Source organism: Neopelma chrysocephalum, unplaced genomic scaffold (genome assembly GCF_003984885.1).
Source record: "Neopelma chrysocephalum unplaced genomic scaffold, ASM398488v2 Primary Assembly neopelma1_59, whole genome shotgun sequence".
Lineage (NCBI taxonomy): Eukaryota > Metazoa > Chordata > Aves > Passeriformes > Pipridae > Neopelma > Neopelma chrysocephalum.
In genome coordinates, this window is record NW_020897714.1 from 6,688,418 (window position 1) to 6,711,226 (window position 22,809).

The window sequence follows — 22,809 nt, forward strand, 5'->3', positions numbered from 1 at the left end:
GGCAATAAAGCATTCTTTATCTGAGAGAATGTTTTTCTTTCCTAGTTTCAAAGTCCGATAAGTGGGAAGCTGAAATGGTCCAGCTGAAATAGGGAAATTTTCAACTTTGTTGTGTGATTCTAAATTGTGCTTATCGTGATCTACTGATATTTATATTTTTATGTTTTATACAAAAGGTTGGGAAATGTGAGGATAAGATTATAGGTAGATGAGTATTTGTTCATTGTTGAAGCACTGTAAGATTATTATTATATATTCTAAATCAAGAGACATGGAAATATACTAATTTTTTTTAAGCCTAAGCATGCTGAAACTGAGCATAGGTGGAAGTTTTTAAAGAGAACACAAAATTCATCCTTTCTGAAGATCCTTACACAACAAGGCCAACATCTTTACCACAGTTAGTCAAGAAAGACATGAATTTTCATATAAGAATTTAAAGTAAATAATCTTATTTTCTGACCTGCCAAGCCACAGCTATGTGTACTTGCTACTAACAAAAGTTCTAAAAATCAATTCTTCACTTAAATGCCCACAGACAGGTTAAAGTGTCAATCTGTAGATACCTTGCTTCTTAAAAAAAGGTATACTGCTTGTGAAAGATGATATATTATTATGCCTTTAAAAATAGCCTATTATTAATATTAAAAATTGACTAGGAAGCAACACATGCAACACTAATTTCCTAAGCTATTTCAGTGCTTTACTTCCCTGCTTTGAGTGCAAGTAAAAAAAAGGAAATCTTGTTGGGTAAGGTGGTGTCAATGGTGCTGCCTGTCACCTATGGTCTTTGCTGTTGGACCCATGTACTTTCAGCACTGAAACACTAATGACATACCTGGGTTGCTTATATACAGCATAGAAGTAATTTTTATTCCCTAATGACCAAATTGTATTTTCTTACTGCAAATTAGGTGCAGTAAGCCACTACTTGCTATGAATTTGAGAGGAGAGCTATCAATATTTGAAAAATTAGTGCAATATCAACTAAGACATTATTTTTTTTCCATTGTTCTGTGGTGAAGATAGGTGAATTCAAAGGAAAAACAAGTGTAATTTCTTTGCAAAGACTGATTATAATTTTATCTGGAAAAAAAGCCTAAAAAAGTTTATGTTCTACTCAAAGACAAATATATTTGTGTGCAGTACACTGGCAAAGCTATTAAGAATACTTTTTCATTAGGAAACCGTAATTCTGTTATGTTGCCAATATTACTAGAAAGTATTTTAATCTGCCACATAATGCAAACAACATAAGTGATATAATAAGAACAAGCTGTATGTCTTAACATTCATAGAGTTGCATGCTTTTTCATTCTGAAGCTGTCCTTCAATTGTCCTGTAAGCACTTTGAGTTAGAGCCTTTTTCTGTGAATACTTACACTTTTAACTCCAGTGAGACTGACCCAGTGAAGCTTTCATAGCCATTTGCTTTGTTTGAAGATAACTGTTCTAACAAAGTATATATCACAAAGACATCTCTAGTAGCTTTAAAATTGACTTCTTTGATGCTTAATAATAAGTGATTGAACAACTGTATTACTGTCATGGTTCATCAATTGTATTAATCTCATTTTATTATCTAAATTAAAATTTAAAAAATTAGGAATAAGTTCATAAAACAACTAGTTTTTGAAGCAATTTTTTCTTTTCTATTAAAATTATTACAGCAGTACAGTAGACATTTGTATTTGTATTATAGAATACTTTTTGTAATATTTGTCAGTAAGAATGTATGATTTTTGTAGAGACAGACACATAAAAGGTGTACTTAGAGCTTTTTTGAAGGGGCAAGTTATCTTTTCAACAGTATTATTTCAAACTTTTTTGGCTTTAGACAAGCTTTGTCAATCTAAATGCCCAAATTTGGTTTCTAAATCCATAATGCTGAGACTTTTTAAAATAGATTCAGAGTCAATGTTGACCAAGTTTCAAGGCCATCTGAAAGTCTCCTGAGTATAGATGCTCATGTAACATCTTCATGTAACCTGCTATAGAATCAAGTTAAAGATTTAATATATATCACAGTTTTTAAAATTTAAAAATGAACATGAAACCAGGACACTATTTTTAAAAATCTTTAGAAAAACAACCATAGCTATGGTTTCTGTAGAGGCACACCAATAATATGCTTCATCTGTCACTTATTTTAGATATCTGTTTAAAATGAGATTAAATCATACCTATTTCTCTTCATTGATTATAAAAGAAATCTAGAGTGACTAACTCAGAAATGTGTGTCTGTGTTCAGTCACATTAATTGTATCCTTATGCTCTGAAATGGCCCTTAGAAGAATGATATTTGGTACGTAGTGTAAAATGAAGCCTGTCAATGTATAAAAAATGTTGTGCTGCAAGTGTGGATTTCCCAAGTCCATATGAGCCCAGAGTACTGTAAAATGATGTGAAGAGTGATAGAAACTACAACTACCTTATTGATATCTGCCAATACCTGAGATAAAAACTAAGCAAGACAATCAGCCAAGATATCTGAATTTGAACCCATAAGAGAAATACATCTGGTTCTTGGTATTGCTTCGTATTTAATCTAGAACCTATTAACATGTACAATATTGGTTAACTGAACTTGCTACATTTAACAAAAATCTCTGTTGCAGATTACTTAGTTATAGAAAATCCATCAAGTAAGTTTATTAAAGATTTTTATGTTGTGTTCATTGGTGAGTCTCAATGTGTGGTTCCCTCTTCTATGTTTATTAGAAAAAACTCCAAGCTGCATATAAATCATAAAAGCATGACTAATTGCATGGTAACTGGAGAAATGCGTTCTCTCTCTCTGGGGTGAAGCCTGCATGTCTGTGTTTTAGCTTGGGAAGTAATACAGGGATATTTAAACTCCTCACGATTTAAAAACCATGTCATTATGAGAATGAGGTCATTGCAATATTTTATAAGTCTAAAACCTTGCAATGTATAAAATGTTTTCTGTGCAACAAAGACTTATGTACTTTAGAATGCAATGATAACTTTACAAATTTACTTTAATGTCAAAACTTCGCCTTGAAATGCTGTTACCTACAAAAACAATCACATGCTACAGTACTGTTAACATTAGCAACACAAAAAATTTTGTGAGGGGGAACAACAAGGAGAAAAAGTGTTTCTATTTTAAGTGACCAAAAGGAAATCAAATAAGCATGCTGTAAGCAATTTATAATTTTCTGCCTGTAAGTATCAGTTTCTATTGAACTGAAAAACTGTTTATTAATAAACTGCAGTTAATAAAAAGAAGGACAAAGACATTCCCTATGGGTTTCTAAATCTTCTGTCATTACTTTCAGGCCAATAAGCAAGAAATCCTTCCTACAGCATGTTGAAGAGCTTTGTACAAACAACAACCTAAAGTTTCAGGAAGAATTTTCGGTATGTTGCTAGCAGTTGTCACAACATGGCAAGACCTTCAGTCGTTTCATGTGTCACATTTCATGTCCATTTTAAGCAGACAAGGCCGTGAAAGACTCTGGCCTTGATAATCAATACCCAATTACCAGGTTGATTGTTTAGAAAGTAATATTACACTGATTTGAATTCTGCTGTCTATACTGCAACCTTGTTGGAATTATTCACCTTAATGTCAGCAAAAGATGATCTTCCTTAGACTTCAGCCTTGGCAAGAACACCATATTTGTGCTTTTACGTGTATAGTGGTGCATATATAGTTTACCTAAGAACAGATTATTCAGAGTTTTCTAACATACATACAGGTATATTTAACTGCTATAAATATGTTCGTCGTTCTGAGTGATGGTGACTCCAAAAACACAGTTAGTGTTTATTCTGTGACATTTTCAGGCCTGAGTCATACTGCTATGAAACTCAGAAATGTTTTTCTTTCATAGATTTCAGTGTAGAAAGTAAAAAGTTTGGTCATGATACTTTGCTTTTTGTTCCTCTACAAATAATGTCATCCTTGTTATACTCTTGAGAATAGCTTCCATGTGAATAGCCTCCATCTCTTTATATGAGTAGATGAACACAGTAAGCCTGTCTTTCTTTCTGAAAAGAGCCTTGGTTTCAAAATATACATTACAGATAATATAATGCATATATAATTTCAAATTTATATCTCAAAGTTTTCACTATTTTCATTAAGTCATATTTTACGGCTATCATATTTTTTCTAACAATATCTTCTCTATTTCAGATTCTTTATCATCATTATGTTTTTAACACATATAGTGTTATTTGCCCTTCCAAAAATAATTTGTCAGTGTCCAGTGAGTTTATTATTTTGGATTTTAAATTTATCATTAATTGCTTACCATTTGGATTTACAAAAATGAAGATTTAACAATTGGCTTTTCTTCTGCTCGATTATAATATTTCAGTTTATGAGGGAACACTAACAAAAGTGTGTAAAGATTAATGGTATTTCCTACAGCTTTTTTGTTATGCTCATTAGGTAAAATTGGTCTGGATTTAATAATAAAAATCACCATAAAATTCTCTGAGCAAGAAAGTAGAGAACTTTTTTTTTCTGAAAGCAGAAATGTTATTTCACTTGAACAAGAATGATTATAGTTACACTATGCATGACTGAACAGATGAAAGGTTTCACTAGCAATAGCGTTTTCACATATTAACATTCATTACTGGAAAGTTTCTAGTATTACTTTCTTTAGGTGTGACCCACAGTGGGTAAGCCTTACAGCATTGTAATGCCTTAAATCTTAAACAATAGTGTTTTATCAAATCAAAATCTTTGTATTCCATTTAAAATTTAGAGAAATATAAGAAAGTGAGGCCTCATTCAGTAAGTTATAGAGTCAACTTATAATAAATAGGTTTATATGCCATTTAGACTTCCAGTAGTTTTTCTCTCTGAGCTTCAGCTTCCATGTTTCAGAGTGTAGTGAAATCTTCCAAGACGACTGCCAAGGGCAGGCAGAATTTCCAAGTGGGTTCAGTCCATGATTCAGAATGTATCTATAGTATTTACAGCACGTCTTTACAGATGAATAATAAGATTGACAGCAGAAATTACAATGTTCAGAAACAGGCAATGCACACAACAAACAATCAGACCTCATGATCTGTATTGTTTCTATCCACAAAAACCATAGTTTTGAGTTTTCCAGCATAAATGTAGCTCTTTCCATTTCACTTAATCTTGGAATCCAGGCACATTTCTGGTTTCATCTAATTTGCTGGACTGACCAAGCTGCTGTACCAGAAGATCTCCAGCGTTCAATCTCGGTTACACGGGAACAGGACCTTTGTGTAAACATGATGAGAAGAGAATCAAGACCTCAGAATGGATCTGGATCCATGTCTTGTCAGAAAAGACAAATTTAAAGAAACCATAGGGAACCAAAGTAACGGATGATGGGCACCACCCAGCTGCTATTCAAACTTCCAGCTTTCCAACTGATTCACGTGGCTCTCAATACCTTTAAGAAATTAAGCTTTTCTAGTAACTGGCAGATTACTAAAACATAAATGCTTATATAATTGTTTTATGATGAGTTCTGTTCATGAATAAAAAAGTGAAATACCTCCAAATGTATGACACCAGAGTGCCATAAAAGTACTACAGTAAAGAAAATGCAAATTAATTATTTCAAAGTTTTCTGAGTCTGCAAAGAAATATGGTTTCTGTGACAAGTTGTTATTGAATCTGGAAACCCAAATAGTCTTTCCCCTATTCTGAAAATAATAATTTAGATTGAAATCCTTATTGATGCAGAAAATTGGTATGAGGCATTTGAGCACTTGTTCAGATATGAAAGCCTCATTATGAAAATAACATAATCTGCCTCTCTATTTCCTCTCTACTACAAAATGCTGTCCAGTAATGCTACTTCTGTACTAATTAATTGAAAAGCTAGGACTTGGAGGAGTGAGGCAAATGATGTAAGTTAAAGGTCACATGATATGGAATTCTGTGGTCCAAAACACCTGCAAAATGCCATAGGCATTTTGTATATGTCCTTCCTTCGTGCAAAATTCAATAACAAAAATTATGTGTAAGAGTTTCAGCTTTCTGAATAAGAGGAATTTTAACATCTCCACCCTTAGCTGTGTTTTAGAGATACAACTGACTAAATACTTGAATTAGCAATGAAAAAAAAAAAACCCAGAATAAAACTCTCCTGGTTTTCCATTTTTCATTACCTCTCTCATTTATTTATTTGCTAATAGTTTATTTACTAGTAATTAAATTTTTTTTATAAAAGACAAACTGTCTCAAATACCTGAGAAAAACCACTTGAAAACAATTAACATTGAACCTGATAGTGATGATATCTGCCCCACTTTTGGAAGAAGCCCATACAGGGAGTAACCTCTTACATTAGAAGACAAATTTGAAAGGGATTTTGAAGGGATTACTTAACACAAGAAGCAAAATTTTCTATTGTGCTCATTCAAAGCAATCTTCTCCAAATCCAATTTCTTAACTAAGATGGATGTTGAAACAGACTTCCATATAAGGTTTGTCAAACAAAGGGAAAAATGTATTGCAGGTAATGACATATTTGAAATCCTGGCTTTTCCGAGTTTTCTATTCTCCTAACACCACTATGAGATCATCACATCAATACAGTTTCTCCATTAACAAGTTATGAAGTTGTCTCCACTATTTTAATCAATTTGGGAAATTATACCTATTTATGCACACGAATGTACCCATCAAATGAGTTCTTCAGTATGAATGATTTATCCAACTCTGTCCTTCCAAACAGAACTAATCACCAGTTATGAAACTGCAGTACAGCCCAAAATAACTCTTCTCACCTGTTTCACAAACAGTCCTATGAACAATAGCTAATTGCCAGTTGTCTCAAGTTAATTAAATTCTCATCAGTTCTCATGCTGTGGCAAGAACTGTCCCAAGCACAGGAGTCAGGAAAAGGCATTATTTAGGACTAAGGCTGAGCCAGTAGGGCAAGGTAACCAAGCATGTGACTTCATGAAAAAAAAACGGAAAAGAACCACAAAAGGTGATAGACTGACTTTATCCAGGCTTGTAAAGGTGAAAGTTCATGTAAGCTTTAATTGTTCATCTTGACAACATTGTCTGCAGTGCTACATCTAACATTGCTGGTGTAACTGGTGTTGACAGTGAAGGTAGAATGCTCTGTAATGCTTCCAGTTGTTTCTAGAAATGCACTCTGTTACTATAGAATTTTTCCTCTTACTGGATGATTGTGCCATATTTTAAATTCACTTAAGGGCAAAAGTTTTCCAACAAACACTTATTCCTCTACAGGAACTTCCCAAGTTTCTTGAAGACCTTGCTTCAACTGATGCTGATCTGCCTTGGAACAGGTCTAAGAATCGTTTCCCAAACATAAAGCCATGTATGTGAGTTTATTGATCAACTTCCCCATTTTGCTCTTTACTTTCAATAGTGCGGCATTTATTGGGAATGCAAGTGTATTTTTGTTTGATCTGCTGTTGAAATGGCAGTTCAATCACGTCCACATTATGAAATAATTTTCTGTCAAGTAATATATCTTTTCTTTGTGTTTTTTAAAGACAGTTTTATTTGCAAGTAGCTTTAAACTTGCTTTTACAAGCTTTAATATGCAGGTGCAAGAAACTGTAGCCTCAATAGTTTCTTAGCTTTGTAATTTAAGCCATGTAGCAAACTTTCTACCATTCTTGCTCGTTGGATTTTTTTCCCCTTTAGTAAAAAGTAATTTTTTTAAACATATAAAATCCACGTTTGTGCATTTAGCTACGTCAGGGGCCTGGATATGCTTTCTTGTGGATATGTGTACATGTGCTACAAAGGTTCTACAAAAGATCAGAGTGACTGTATGATAACTTATAAGCCCAGGCTAGATATTATCACAGGAGACAGGAGTCTGTCTCTCTATACTCAACGCTGCTTCATTTTTCAGTTAATAAGACAAGAAATGTCATTATTATTTTAGGCATTAGCTATGATGTGAGATGGAGTGCATGGCATTCCTTGGTTAATAATGCTACATTCTGTGCTATTAACTTTTCAGAGCAGCTGTTCCTACTATCTACTGCCTTGTTCAAGACAATACTCTAAGTTACAGTCACTAAAAATTTCTATTCATGACACACGATGAAATACAAACAGACAAGATTCATGAATCTTTAACTTTGTATTCTAATTTGTATTTAACTAAGTTGAGGATAAAACATGAAAATTTTGGTATTTCATATACGACATGTTTCTGCGTATGTACCATGGGACCAAATCAGAAACCCTCAGTTTGTTGTTTTTTTAATAGCAAGTTGACCTTATGTAAAATAAATAAAATTATGTAAAAATGCCAGGATCTGGCTCAAATCTGTGACCTGAGCAGCAAGTACATAGAAAAAACTGTCAGATCCCTGCCCCTGCTGTCTGATTCACACAGAAGTTGTGTGTGCTAGAACAGCATGGCTCTTAGTACACAGGCTACTTTTAGGCAGAGAATACTCCCATACATACATCACATTGAAGGTTTTGGCACATTGACCATTTAAATTAAGAAGTATTATATAAAATGTGCCTGGAACATTAAAGAATGACCATACAGTAATGGAAAAAGGTTGAATTACCTTTGTAATTAGTGTTCTGCTATGTCAAATATTGTTATATCAGCAACAATAACAGTATTTTTTATTTATAAGCATTCCAGGAACACTTATTATTATATATTTCTATGTTTTTTGAACAAATCTTTTGGTTAACTAGACTTTATTTCCATGATAGATAATAACAACAGAGTAAAACTGATGCCTGACGCTGGTGTTCCTGGATCTGACTACATTAATGCCAGCTACGTGTCTGTAAGTAGAAAGTCTCTCACATTTTTACTGTATTTTTTTTCTGGTAGAAGAGAGAGTTAAAAAATAGCTTGCAAGAAGAACAGAATTCTAATTTTTCTTTCATTTACTACAGCCACTGTTGCCATGGCATTTTTCAAGTGACTTCTGTGGCAATGAGCATGACTAGTTAAAAGTACACATTATTGTATTTTCATTACTAAGCAATGATTTCCAGTAAGAATCAAAGCTGTGTCCAGCAAATTGCTTTTTATAAATTGTCTCATACCATTAGCATTAAAGACAATAGTGAAACTCCCACAGAGGTCAATTGTTTAGACAGGTGTTATTTGATCTCTTGGTTCAGGAGTTAGAGTTGTTGTATATGAACAGGACAATGTAAAGATAACTGAACTGAAAACTTTTACAGAAATGACTCATAGTTTTGGCATGGCCCTTATTATTTTGTGAAGGTTGTGACGGAGGAAAATCCAAATAGGCTTCTTGAGGAAGAAACTAATACTGTATTTCTCATCCTCAGCTTTCTTCCTAGACTTTTCATTTTCTTATTGTGTACTCAGTAAATTTTTTATCTATATTTTTACCTGATTTTTTGTCCTGTTGAAGCTTAAAGTGTGAATTATAATTATGCATTTAATTTATTTTAGCAATGGCTGGTGATCTCACATGAGGTCAAGACTTGATTTGCATTACACACTTTTCAAACACATAGCAAGACGTGCAGACTGTAGTCTAAACTGATGGCACAATGACAAGTAGAAATAGTTATTTCCAGGTAAATGAAAGACAGTCACAGAGAACAAGCAACAGAGCTAAGAGCATCTTCCTTTCTCATTAGAAAATGCTATTTGTTCCCTTTATATGGAATATCTTTGTTCTGACAGTTAGCAGATAGGAAGAACCATGCCACTTGATGCTGGGACTATACACAGAAAAACTGAGAAGGCAAATGGACAGCTTGGAGCATGGTCTAGTCTTTACCCTTTCTATCACTAACAGACACGTCATGTCTTATGCAGGGAACATGAACAGCAACTTCCAAAAAGCTGCAGCAATAGGCAGTTACAGAGAGTGTTCCCTGCTGAGATTTTGCTGGTCTTTATTGCATACAGACATCTCATTTTGGGACACCATTCATCAGTGAATAGACAACTCTGATGTTACCATTTCTCAAGGCTAAAGCTTTGCCCTTTAAATGCTCTCCGTATCTGTAGATGTGTAAATATATAAATGCATATAGCTGAACCTCTGCAATATGTGTATGTATGTATTTACATACCTAATTATCTAGGTGTATATACAAATGCACAAATATAAAAAGAGGAAAGGAGAAGTCTTGTATATAGTTTTAACAAATGGAAACTCTGCTGCTACTTTTATTTTCATTGGTTAAACAAGAAAAAGTCAGTAACTGAACTGTGAGCATTGCATCCCTGAATCATAGTTTCTCACCTCACTCTCAAACTGGGGAGGATTAACATAGTTTCCCATTTCCACCTGTTCTTTATATTATAGATGGAGTAAGTAACATGCAGCTGTGAATTACAGGGCTATAATTCCAATAAGGAGCTTTGGTGGTGCTATAAACCACTGTGTCAGTTGTTTTGAGTAATAAGCAGAACTCTGTGATATTATAAACTGCTAGTGCGACAGCATAAATTTATTGTTATTGTTATTTTACTTTCTGTAGTACATAATAGTTCCTGTATGTATGCTTTGTTTTTTTGAGGAAACAGATCCAAGTGAAACCACACACTGACAGCACTTGCACAGATTTTTTTCAACAAACTTCCTCCCAAGTTTTACATCAATTTAAAAATGAATTAAACAATAGAAGACAACACTAAAATAAAAGTCAATGTCTACAGTAGGTTTCTCGAAGACCTTTTATCAGAGATCATTTTTTTGAGTAAGCTTCAGCTCTAAGTTACAGCAGATCCCTGATGAGCACGAGAAGAACAAAGTCATCAGTAGGGTGTATCTTGCACTAGCTCTCGGACTGCTTCTTAGTTGTTTCCCTGGTTCCACTGCTCCTTAGCACTATATTGGCCACCTCTTGACATAGTTCTTGGTGAACTCTGCCTAGATCTGCAGGAAGGCTAGTATGAAGGCTTAGATACTTTTAAATGGGAGTTGATGACCTGATATCCCTCCTAAATGCATTTCTATTAGCATGGCATTTCCCAAACTTTAGCAGAGCATTGATTCATAACAGGACTACAAAAAAATGCCATTATTTCCTTAGGTTTCCAAAGCAGCTTGCCATGCAGTGCTTAGCCAGGTCTATGCCAATTTGCTTAATATGTCTGACTAAGTTTTAGCCTTAGGCATGACAGATACAGGCACAACTATGAGTCATGTGCAAGCTCCTTTTTTTCTTTGCCAACCATTATGTGTAAAATGTTTTCTTTTTCTTAGGGTTATTTATGCCCAAATGAGTTTATTGCAACTCAGGGACCATTACCAGGAACGGTGGGCGATTTCTGGAGAATGGTGTGGGAGACAAGAGCTAAAACACTTGTGATGCTTACACAATGTTTTGAAAAAGGACGTGTAAGTTACCAGTGTACCAATTTAAAGCATTTGATATAAGTGGAAATTCTGTATGTAGTTTCTGTCAAGATTATAATACAATAATGTTAATTAATTAGTAATCATCTCCCCGCAGATAAGGTGTCATCAATACTGGCCAGAAGATAATAAACCAGTGACTGTGTTTGGGGATATAGTGATTACTAAATTGATGGAAGATATTCAAATAGACTGGACCATCAGAGATCTAAAAATTGAAAGGGTAAGCCAGAACTGGAAGTTTATTTTATAAAATCCGTCCAACACCCCAAAGAATATCAGATGTGCTCCGTCCCACCCAACTACCCCCTCAGTATTCTTCTTTTAATCTTTTAATGCATATACGCTCTACTGCCTGGTTGTCCTGCACTTTGTTCTCATTCATGTTTTATTTCCTGAGAATTTCTGTCACAAAGAGGTCAGATATTTTTCTGACAAGCTTTGAAGGGCCTATCAGGCTTACTGAAACTCTGATATAGTGGGAAGTGAGGTTTCTACTTGGGCACCTCATTTGTCTCTTCTAGAAAGGAGTAATCCTAACCATTCTGGAATCAGACAAATCCCTTTGAATACATCCCTCTCAGATTAAAGGGAAAGATTCTCTGGTGCAGCTGTTTTGCATTGTACCACCAGCCATTTTGGCTTCCACCCCCAGGAGATGCACCCAATATAAATGAGAATCATCGGTATTACTCCCACTCTGTGCTGGGAAGTGGGGGTAGGGCTACAGCATAGATCCACAACTATAGTTGCCACTCTTTGGGAAAATTATTACCCAGCATTAAGTCAGAGCAGCAGGTAGGCTCAGTAACAGTCTGAGAATAATGACCCAAGATTAAGTCAGCCTTTTTATGCACTCCCAACCTTGATCTGTGTTGTACATAGTGCAACCAGATCCTAAGACCTGAACTTGGCTATCCAAATGCATGTATTACCATTCTGTGGCGTGTGCATGTGACAAAAGGCACAGAGGGGTTAGGGGGTTGTCTCAGTGGTCACCCAATAAGGATATATTGTGCACATAGTACAGGGCAATTGAACATTTAAAAATGATTGGGAGAAGATAAATCTTTTTTCGACTAAAATAGAACATAGAGTAAACAAGACTAGAAAAGGGACTATTAAGAGTAAAAGTGCATGCCAGCAAAATGTGAAGTCACCTGTGTTAACCAGGGAGAGGCTGAGAAGAAGATAATCTGACTTGACTAGGTGATCCATTTACTATAGGTGAACTACCCTGCACAAGAAGTTATGCCCTTTACAAGCATGTCATTAAATGTGCCATATTGCTGGTTTTAAGATTGTACTTCATCTTCCCTTCACAAATGGGTGGATTCTTCATGATCTTCCACTGAAGGTAAAAAGCATATGTGCGGCAAATAACTCAAAATTATTGCCATATTGCATCTCTTTAGTTTTTATGTTGATCAATTAAAAAAAAAAGCATAGGTATGAAGTAGTTTCTACACATAATTACTCACAGTTGTTCAGTGTTTCTTGCAATATGAAAGGAGCAAGTGATTGATTCAAAAGAAATTTAAAAAATAGGAACTGCCTCATTACACAACAGTTTATTAAACTGTGTTACTCCTTGCTGCAGGATATTGTGAATGCTAAAAACTTACAGGGCCTCAAAAAATCTTCATAATTTAGTAGAAGAAAATTCTGACAAGTACTATTAAATTTTGAGATACTGTCTCTGGCTAAATTCACAAGTCACAATGTATTAAGGATATTCTGGGGAACTATAAATACATTGTTGTAGTGTTTTATAATGTTCCTTAATATTTTTCCTTAACCACTGTTGGAAACAGGATATTGATCTTGACAGACCTTTGGCATGATCCTGTTCATTCATTTTTACGTCCTTCATAAATTATTTAGATATCAGATCATAATCTGCTCTTTTCTTTAGGTTGCTCTTGCTGCTGCTCTGTTTGAGAGGGCATCTATCACTTAGAAAATATATCAGTGTTTACCAGTGTATGTGTATTTGCCTTCACTACACCGAATCAGTCTTGGAGTGGTTGCTTTTTCCTAAACAAACTTCTCATTCCAGTTCACTAATCTTCTAAACGAGCCATAGCAATTTCAACCTTCAGTCTAAAAATTAGATTGATATAGTGACTGAAGTCAAATGGAGAATGGCTGCGAAAGTCATTAATAGTTCCTGAAGGATGGACTTGATGCCATCTCAAAAAAACCCACCTGCCATAAGTTCTGCGCACAACAAATTATTCCTTCATGCCAGTACATCTAATAATTATTATGCTATTCTGACTTTATTTTTTACATGAAATTGTTGAGAAGGCTATATGTAACTTACTGAACCTTCTCTAATATTTCTTCTGTAAAAATTACGTTATTTTATATTTTCCAGCATGGAGACTGCATGACAGTGCGGCAGTGTAACTTTACTTCTTGGCCAGAACACGGAGTCCCTGAAACAACTGCACCAATTATCCATTTTGTAAAACTTATCCGTGCAAGTCGAGCACATGATAACACACCAATGGTGGTTCACTGCAGGTAAGCACATTCACCAAATCATTGTTTAGTGTCTTAGAATTTCAAGTGCATATTAATGTGCAGAGAAGTTGCCAGAAGAACAACAATGAAGACTGAGTGCACAGATAATGTTCTAGTATGGACAGCAATGAAGCTTCTCTAGCAGTTCTTAGTCCTTTCTGGGAGGTAAAATGCTTAAGTGTGTCTGTTCTTTCATTCATGGAAATCCATTGAGGTGATGTTAGTGAAATTATTGCTTCAACAATTACCATAAGGTACTCCTGGATTTATCTCTGTTTTCCTCTTTAAGAATAGGAATAGCAATGGCATGTGTTTATTTAAATTACTTCTATTATGATTAGAGCTCTTCTTAACAAACAAGTATTAAAAATGTATTTATAATGTTCATGTCACATATCATAAGGAAGAAACTATTTGGAAGCCACAGAGAAAAACAAATAGGAATAAAGGTTTGCATAGGCCACATTTCAAACTCGATTGCCTATAAACAGGTAAAATTTATAGTTAGACTCTTAAATAAATGGTCTGGTGGTTAGAGGTGTTCAGCTGTCATAGTTCCAATTGGTTTCATACTCAACACCCTCAAACTGCTATTTCAAAGAGTAAGTGTGTGGGGAAGGCTGTCTTAAGGAAAGTGATGAGTGTGTCTGCATTTTTTGTGCAGGTTGGTGTTCCTGCTGAATGAGTGGGCACAATCCAAAATAGCGATCTGAACTCAGATTTGATTCTTTGCCTCATTCTCACTTGGTGTTTGGAAATATGTGAAAGAAAAACTGGCTTTGGTGCCACAAATCTCTTCCCTAACCACCCACTTTATCACGCATGAGAGTTCTTTTTATTTGTCCTCAGTGTCCTAAGGGTGCCACCCACGATGGGTGGTAAAGCCTCATTTATTAGATATAGTCTTTGACAGACATTTGCCTATACTGCAAGGGCCAGAGAGACTATTACAGGAGAGAACAACACACTCTTCATGTTTTCAGAACACTGACATTCTCTGGAACCCCTCTGCAATGAATCCTATCCTGTTTTCAGAACGCAGATATATAAAGGGGCCACCATGGGCCAGATACTCCCCCTGTGCTCAAATTCCTGATGTTTATAAAACTTCATTATGTGTTCTCATAGCCAGAGAACTCATTTATTGCTTTCTGATCATTAGTCTTGCAAGTTCAAGAGTTTTGCTATATATCTCCTGATTATCTGCAGTGATATAACCTTCATTTGTTATACAAGTTGCAGAGAAGTCTGATAGTGATTTTCAGAAAATCCTGTTTGTTATGAGGCCTTTAAAAGCTAGCAGCTAGCAGCGTCTTGCACACTTATCCTCCTTTTAAAAGTATTTCCTTTAAAATGTTTTGCTAGATCCCATGTAGTTTTGTGTAAAATACCGAAAGTATCTCAGAATCCAGGTGTGATTTCGCAAAATCTTACGACTTTTTTCTTTCCATTAGTGAGCTCTAGAAAACTCACAGAAAAGCTGTAGAATCTTTTTTCCACTTAAACAGGTTTGATTTAGCTATATTTCATTTGTCTGATGCAACCACTTTGTAAAATCAAAATCAGAACATGACTCTAATCAAGATGGCTCAAGATTTCACTTTATTCCATTAAGCAAGGAGTCACACACATCACAAAATGTAAATACTGAAAAAAGATTTAGGGGTTTTTCCCAAAGTTTTCTTTTCACAATAAACTTAATTTATCTAGAATATTCTATGAAAATACGAAAAGCATTAACATAAAGGCTTTATTTTATCTTGTGTATCATGTTTGCAGTGCTGGCGTTGGAAGAACAGGTGTTTATATTGCACTTGACCATTTAACCCAACACATAAATGACCATGATTTTGTGGATATCTATGGACTTGTAGCTGAGCTAAGAAGTGAAAGAATGTGTATGGTACAGAATCTGGTAAGATTTATCTATTTTGCTTTCCTATTGTTAAAAAGTTAATCATCTCATCTCCTGATCTACAAACAAGACTAGAAAGCTCATAATAATCATCCATATAAAACATTTTCTACCAAATCCTGTTCATATTTATTTCAAGCAATGTGCAGATATATGGTCTGTATCTATTTAAGTATATTTGGCCAGCAAGGTCTTGACAAGTGCTGAAAAGAGTGATATTTAGATTTTAGAACTTACATAAAAATTTCTCAGTATTTGAGAAAGTTTATTTCAAGTTTTGGGTGAAGAACAGTTGTTAAATTAAAAATTTGCTCATTCATTGACTTTATTTACTACTTAACTGTAATGTTTTTGTGTATGTATATGTGGCATAATCCTCTAAGCTTTTAAATATTCATTTACCTTTGAACTCATTATTGATTCCTTGATTCTGTTTCAATTGCATCAAATGAAATAGCACATACGGATAGATTTAAGCACAGACTTCAGTGTTCAAAATAAAGGCAATGGTGGGTTTGGGGTCTAAAAAAAGTACATTTCTGGTAGATTTATTCAGTATGGATGTAAATTTGTGATGAACTGCTGGTGAGGAAGACCTCTGCTATATCTGAAATTCTGAGTATATGTAAAGGAGTAATAGAAGAATTTAAAGCTGATTCTAAATGCCCAGTGGAACAGAAATTAGCTGTATTTGCATAAGGCTTCTGGCACAAGTCTCCTGCAGGCCAGATCTAACCCACGACGTGAAGCCTTTAAGTCTACAGAACAACTCACTACCTTCTCAGTATGGATGAGTAGTTTCAGGATGAACCTCCTCATAACTGATGGATTTAAAGTGATTTTAATGTAAGGAGACTTGCTCCACTGGGAATGCAACTCTGCTAATCCATATCACTGCAGAATATATGAAAAATGTGTCAGAATATACAAAGCAGTTAACCTCTCTTCAACAACTGTACTTCAGAAGATTTTGTGAGACCTCCTGGTGATACTCTGCCATGATATAACGTGTAAGGTGCAGTCTGATTACCATTTGCTTTAAATTTTTCTGTTTGAAGTCTTGATGAAACTAAACAATTGCCAGGACTTTCTTGTGATGATGAATCCTGGGAATGCTTTTGGTTGTTCTTTTACACTTTTGACTAGAAGTAGAATCGTCTGAAAATAAATCAAATGCTGGAAGAAAATTTAATGGGACCACTCCCAAAATAAAATAGTTAAATGGTAAGACATTAGATAAGATCAATGTACGTTTTTAAAATATGCATAATTTTTGTATACCTCTTCATGTGCATATTTGGGCAGGGACTAGGAAAAGGTGTGCCAAAATGCTATACAAGATGGTGGTGTCATAGTTCTGATTTCCTAACAGATCAAGTATCAATCTGTATGCTAGTTGCAAAAGTCTGAAACAGGTTGGTCTCTGTCCAGGTCATTTCTAGCTCACGTTTGCAAGACTACAAAAGTCAGATCAGCAACAATATTTGCCCAAAGGGAATCAATCTTGTATAGTTTTATGGTGGATTGCTATTCTGAGAGTTCTGTTATAAAACACTATTGAGTTGCCTATTAATCAGATTTTATGTGATCAGCACAGAAGATATAAAGACAGGAGCACTTCCTTCCCAGAGCCCAGTTTAGAGATCCATCAGTCAAACTGTCTGTAAGATCTATGGGTAAAATAAGTAAAAACTGCTTGTTCTCAGACCTGTATTTTGCTTGTTTATAGCTTCAAAATAGTTTTCCTTTTGCCAACAGTCACAATCTGTTACTGTAGCCAATGGATGCAGAATAGTTAAGAATGTCATTGATTCTAACTGGGAAAATAACTTGTTACACATACATTGTCCAGGTAGCCTCTCCCCTGACAAACCCAGAAAGATTTTCATTGCTACATCAGAGGCAGCTGTATGAATACAAGAGATTATAGAGCTTTCAGAGTCTGCCTTCTGAACTGGAATAACTAATCTAAACTCCACTGAAACTTCAGACCTTCATTCTAGAAATCCATATTTGTCCAACAGACGTTAAAGTTTATCTTGTTGCCAAGTACAAAGGCTAGTTTGTAGAAAGTAATGCCACGCTATTACTTTAGTAAGAAAGCTACTGAAAAGTGTAATGGTACCATGTGTTTCAGGAGCTTATGTTTTAATTACCCACAGCTCTGGAGCTGTGGGCATAAAACATATCTGTGTAAGCGAATTTCTGTTATACATCTGAGACACTTGACTTGAAAACTGATGGCAGTTCTGAAACAACCAATTTGTTCCAACTGGAACAAATCTCTGATACTGTGATCTGGCTTGTTTTCTGCATCTACATATACAATACTTCTCCCGTGTGAAGATATGCTTAATCTATTTATTGTATTTCTATCTATTTTCATTCCTTTATTTCATTCTTACATTGCCTTATTTTGTTTTTCTCTTTTCAGACTTTATGTCCTTGGAAGTGTCAAATTAACTTTAGTTGCCCACACTTTGCATTATAATTGTTAAAAATGAGGCTAGAGTTCAAGAAGTATCACTAAAAATACTGTGGGTTTTTCTGCTCCTAGCAATGGTGCATGCTCCTAGAACATAAAAGTTTAGCTTTACTTGAACTTCTGCATTTGAGTGCACCCTGCTGGTTTTCTCTATGCTAGGAAGAGGGGAATTTTCTTATCTAAATATTGCATTCATATGGTTTGGTTTCTTCAGTCTGAATCTAGTGGCAAAAGTCTTTTCATAGAACGAACCTTCACAGAAAATTGTGGAATAGCTTATTAGTCTCAGTTATGGCTAGTGTAATTTCATATATCTTACTGTGCTTAAGGATTAATATGTTTTGACAAATTTTAAAATATTATGCTTCATAATGAATGAAATCACATCAGGCATATATGATATGGTCACTGAAGTACTGAGATTGCTGAGTTAAACTGCAGTTACTTTGAGAATATCTAGATGTTATAAAAAAGTAAAAGACTTTTTGGTATTAGAAGTACATTTTTCTTCTAATCAAGCATCTTTAAATTCACATCTTACAGGCACAATATATATTTTTGCATCAATGTGTATTGGATCTGTTGACAAGCAAGGGCAGTAGTCAGCCCATATGTTTTGTAAATTATTCAGCACTGCAAAAGATGGACTCTCTGGATGCCATGGAAGGTAAGGAGATACAAACTGTCTCAAAATCATTTTTTCATAGACTTTTCCAGGTTAAGAAGCAGGAAAAAGGTACTTTGACATCCATTTTTTGGCTTCTAAAATGTAAATTTCTAGCATTTTGCTGCTCTTTAGTCTTCCTCATAGTAATAGCCATTGCTCAAGCTTTCCACTTCTTTTTCCCTGCAAGATCTTTTAAATTCAGCCAAAAATAGTTATCTGCCATTAGTTACTATTTGTTTACAAGGTAGGTTAACATAATGTGTCTGTTTCTTTTGCAGGTGATGTGGAGCTTGAATGGGAAGAAACTACCATGTAAATACTAAGAGTAAACATGAAAGAAAATGAGATTTTGGAAGTTAAAGTCATATTTTTCTAAGGCCAAAGTGAATTCCCCTATTTTGATGATTAAAGCAAACACAGATGATCGAAGCATCTTCTCTTCTGTCAATGTGCCTTCATAAATAAGTTGAAGTGTTTTATTCAGAACACTGAGCAATAATGATTTGGAGTACTTTTGCACAGACTGCACTTCTGGTGTTATATGAATAGTCCACCCAGTATGTGTTTAAGTATAAAGTGTGTTTGAACATATTACTTTTTTTCTGATTATATTTGTAAAAGAAAAACGAGCCAAATAAGATGTAAAAATATCATATTCCTGTTGAACTTTTTTTGGTGTGAATTTGATGTGTCCTGCATGTTTTGGTTTTAAGTAAAAGCTACCGTTTCTTGAATCATTCTTGCTAGATTGGCTTCAGTGTTGTCAGTTCTTGCAGATTAATTCCAATAGCATCATAATGATCTTTACATAACTGTATGCTCTTGTGTTTTGAATATTTTTTTTTACAAGTGGTAGCATATCAGCTCATGATCCTGAACAGCTGAAGAGTCACCTTCTGACATGGAAAGGATTATTCAACTCTTACACAGCACACAGTAGCTCTTCAGGGACACTTGGGGCTATTTAATAATCAGCAGATTGTTTTTTTAAATATACAAGGGTGATTGCATATGTTCAATGCAGAAGAAAGTATTTAACATTCCTGCTACTTTTTCAAACAGATAAAACAAAGTAAAACTAGAAATCTATTATCTATTACAAAGAATTTTAGATTGACTTATGTAATAGAATGTTTCGAATTCATTCACATTTCTTGAATATAATACTATTCAGTATTTCCAAAGGTTGCTCAAAATGTAATGTCAAGATATTTTATGAGAGTATTGTCAAGTAAAAATGTTGTTGCTCCTTCCTCAGGCTTGGCATCACTGTAGACACTTAAAATTATGGGAGCTAATATTTGGAGATTTAATAAAAGGAAACATCTTCCACTTCCACTGCTGCTGCTGCTGCTGCTGATTATTATTATTATTATTATTATTATTTATTATTATTGGAAAGAGATCTGAAACAGGAATGAGAGAAGCAGGAAGCTCTTATCTGAGAAGCAGAGCAAAAATACGTAGAGTAGGAAGACTAGAGAGATAATTAAACTTGTGCCCTAGTTTTACATGGAAGTGACAGTATTCAATTGATATTAGTGGGGGAAAGGGTTGATTGCTAAGTTTTTCTCTATGTAAAGAAATATATCATCATTCTGAATAACTGTGAAACTGTGACCTTAATGTGAGTGCAAAACATAATAGCAAAAAGACTTCAGAGCTGCCATCTTATATTATGTTTAGACAGAAAAAATCAAAGATGCCTTATTGAGGCATCAAGCTCAGAGAAGTCAGAGAAACCTCTTTAGAACCTTGAAATATGTATGTGAGGAGCTGTGTTTGCATGCACACACTCTGAACAGAAGAGTAAATGAACAAACCTTTCCATTTCTTGACTGTAGCTACCAGACAAAAATGCTATGCAGTGTGTAACCTGGTACTTTTCAGAAGCAAACGACAGTAGGTGTTTTTAGAAGCTGGCAAGATTGGTACAGTGAAGACCCTTTGTAATTTAGCAGAAAGTGCTAAATATCTAAAATGAAAATCAAAAGACAGTGTTTAAGGAGGTGGAAGTGGTCTATGAAGATATTTGGGCAATCTGTCTTTTAGGAAGAGTGACGGTATTGTAAACATCACCTGTCAAGCTAAAAAGTAAACAATGCCTTTTAAAGCTGGATAGAGCAAGAGAGAGGTGATGTCCACAGCTGTTCAAGTCTCTGGCAAAACATTCGATACAGCTCTAGTTTCATTTGGTTCCTATGAAACACGTGTTCTTCATTTATTATACATGTACTGTAAAGTATTCTGACAAATTGCTTATAGGGACTTACAGACGTTTTTCATCATTTGTAGTTGTACTTGGTAGCAGTACATGCAGCACTGTGATAAACTGACATTATAGAGTCATAATCTTTTATAATTTTATATCCACAATAGTGAAATATCTGTATGTGTGTCATCTCCCTTTTGATTGGAGAAAAAATCTAAGAAGCCTTATGCAACTTACAGATGAGCTCCAGAAGTTTCAAATGTGCTTAAGTGTTTTCTGTTTTTTATAAGATACTTAATGATGAAGACTCTTGTATACCCCTTTAGGGAACCTGCCTATGCTCAGACATTGCATTTGATAGTCTGGTGGTCTGACAACCTAGTAAGAGACTAGAAAATGTGCGTTTCTTTTCTGTAGATGCAAAGCAAAAGCTGAAAAGTAATTCAAGTAGTTTACTGTACCATTTGGTGTAAGCAATCTCATATGTTCTACCTTGATACATTTTGCATTGTCTTCAGGGTAAAAGACAATATTCGGCATAAAGTGGCCACAACTTATAAGATATATGGTCAGGGAAAGAAATATCTCCAAGTAGCTCTCTCCAAGAACTGGTTTTCAGTATAAACATAGCAGTAGTTCACTGACCTTCTTGTGTCTGCCAATGCTTTACAGGGATAGGAGAGCATCTATATATCAGAAAATTCCTCCAGATCTTGGTGCAGTCATGAAGAAAGAATTTCCAGAGCCTCTTGTCTTTCATCCCTCCTTCCCTTATGCAATGACAGCTATGGTGGTGCTACTGACATCAGTGCAGAGCTGGAGGCAAGCAATTTCTCTTTTAAGAGTATGCGTATATAAATATAAGCAGCACACCAATTAATTTTTAATATCACCACTCAATTTTCTACAAATTCTTGGCATTAGTAATGTATCAAGAGTGTACTCTATCAAAATTAGAAAAGGAATAAATAAAAATTGGAGAAAAATTCAGAAATTCTATAGGATGATTCAGAGATTCTCTAGGATTATTGCAATTGTATTGAAACTAGGTCATACTGTATTAAATTATCTGGGCAACTTCTAGAGACTGATATATCTCCATACTCAGAAGAAGCAGTCTTTATATATATATTTATAGCTAGTTCTGCTGGACATCATTACGAGAAGCTACTGTCAGTGTCCTTAAAAACTGATCTGTTCTGTTCACAAAGGTAACAGAAAGACAGCAGAACATCACATTCATGTTGAATTGTAAGCATTTCTTATACTGTTAAAAGAGTTCATAAAAATAATTGTGCAAAGTTGTGATTTTACTGTATATATGGAGCTATTCAGTAATTTAAATTCATAACATTATGTGAAAGATTAATAATGTGAATTAATCTATGTAATACCTTCTGGATACCGCTGCAATACAGAGTGTGTTCATAAGCAGTTACTAAGACAAAGCAGGAAAGAGCAATGAGTCAGTCATATTTTATACTAAGGTAACAAGACAGGGAGCTTTCTTGGTTGACTACAGAAATCACAAAGCATCCTAGATCTGAACATGAATTTGCAGAGATTCAGGACACAGAACCCTGCAAAATCTGTAAACAGAAAAGATTTTTTCTGAAAATATTTTGACAGCAAGTTACAATAAAATTTGAGATGTGCCT

The 22,809-nt window shown here is 34.7% G+C and overlaps 1 protein-coding gene across 4 annotated transcripts in view; it reads left to right on the forward strand.

Moving 5' to 3' along the window:
• PTPRQ (protein tyrosine phosphatase, receptor type Q) overlaps nt 1-19,673 on the forward strand; it is a 118,872-nt gene extending 99,199 nt beyond the window's left edge. For 2 of the 4 annotated variants that reach the window (XM_027679931.1, XM_027679933.1), the window contains 9 exons: nt 3,303-3,384; nt 7,232-7,322; nt 8,699-8,775; nt 11,191-11,325; nt 11,441-11,566; nt 13,724-13,872; nt 15,652-15,787; nt 18,816-18,939; nt 19,218-19,673. In XM_027679931.1, coding sequence (XP_027535732.1) covers nt 3,303-3,384; nt 7,232-7,322; nt 8,699-8,775; nt 11,191-11,325; nt 11,441-11,566; nt 13,724-13,872; nt 15,652-15,787; nt 18,816-18,939; nt 19,218-19,255 — 958 coding nt within the window. In that variant the 3' untranslated portion in view covers nt 19,256-19,673. Of the gene's footprint in view, nt 1-2,618; nt 2,646-3,302; nt 3,385-7,231; nt 7,323-8,698; nt 8,776-11,190; nt 11,326-11,440; nt 11,567-13,723; nt 13,873-15,651; nt 15,788-18,815; nt 18,940-19,217 lie in introns of those variants that run through there. The other 2 variants (XM_027679935.1, XR_003533678.1) reach the window with 2 other exon arrangements.
• The last annotated feature ends 3,136 nt before the right edge of the window (nt 19,674-22,809 follow it).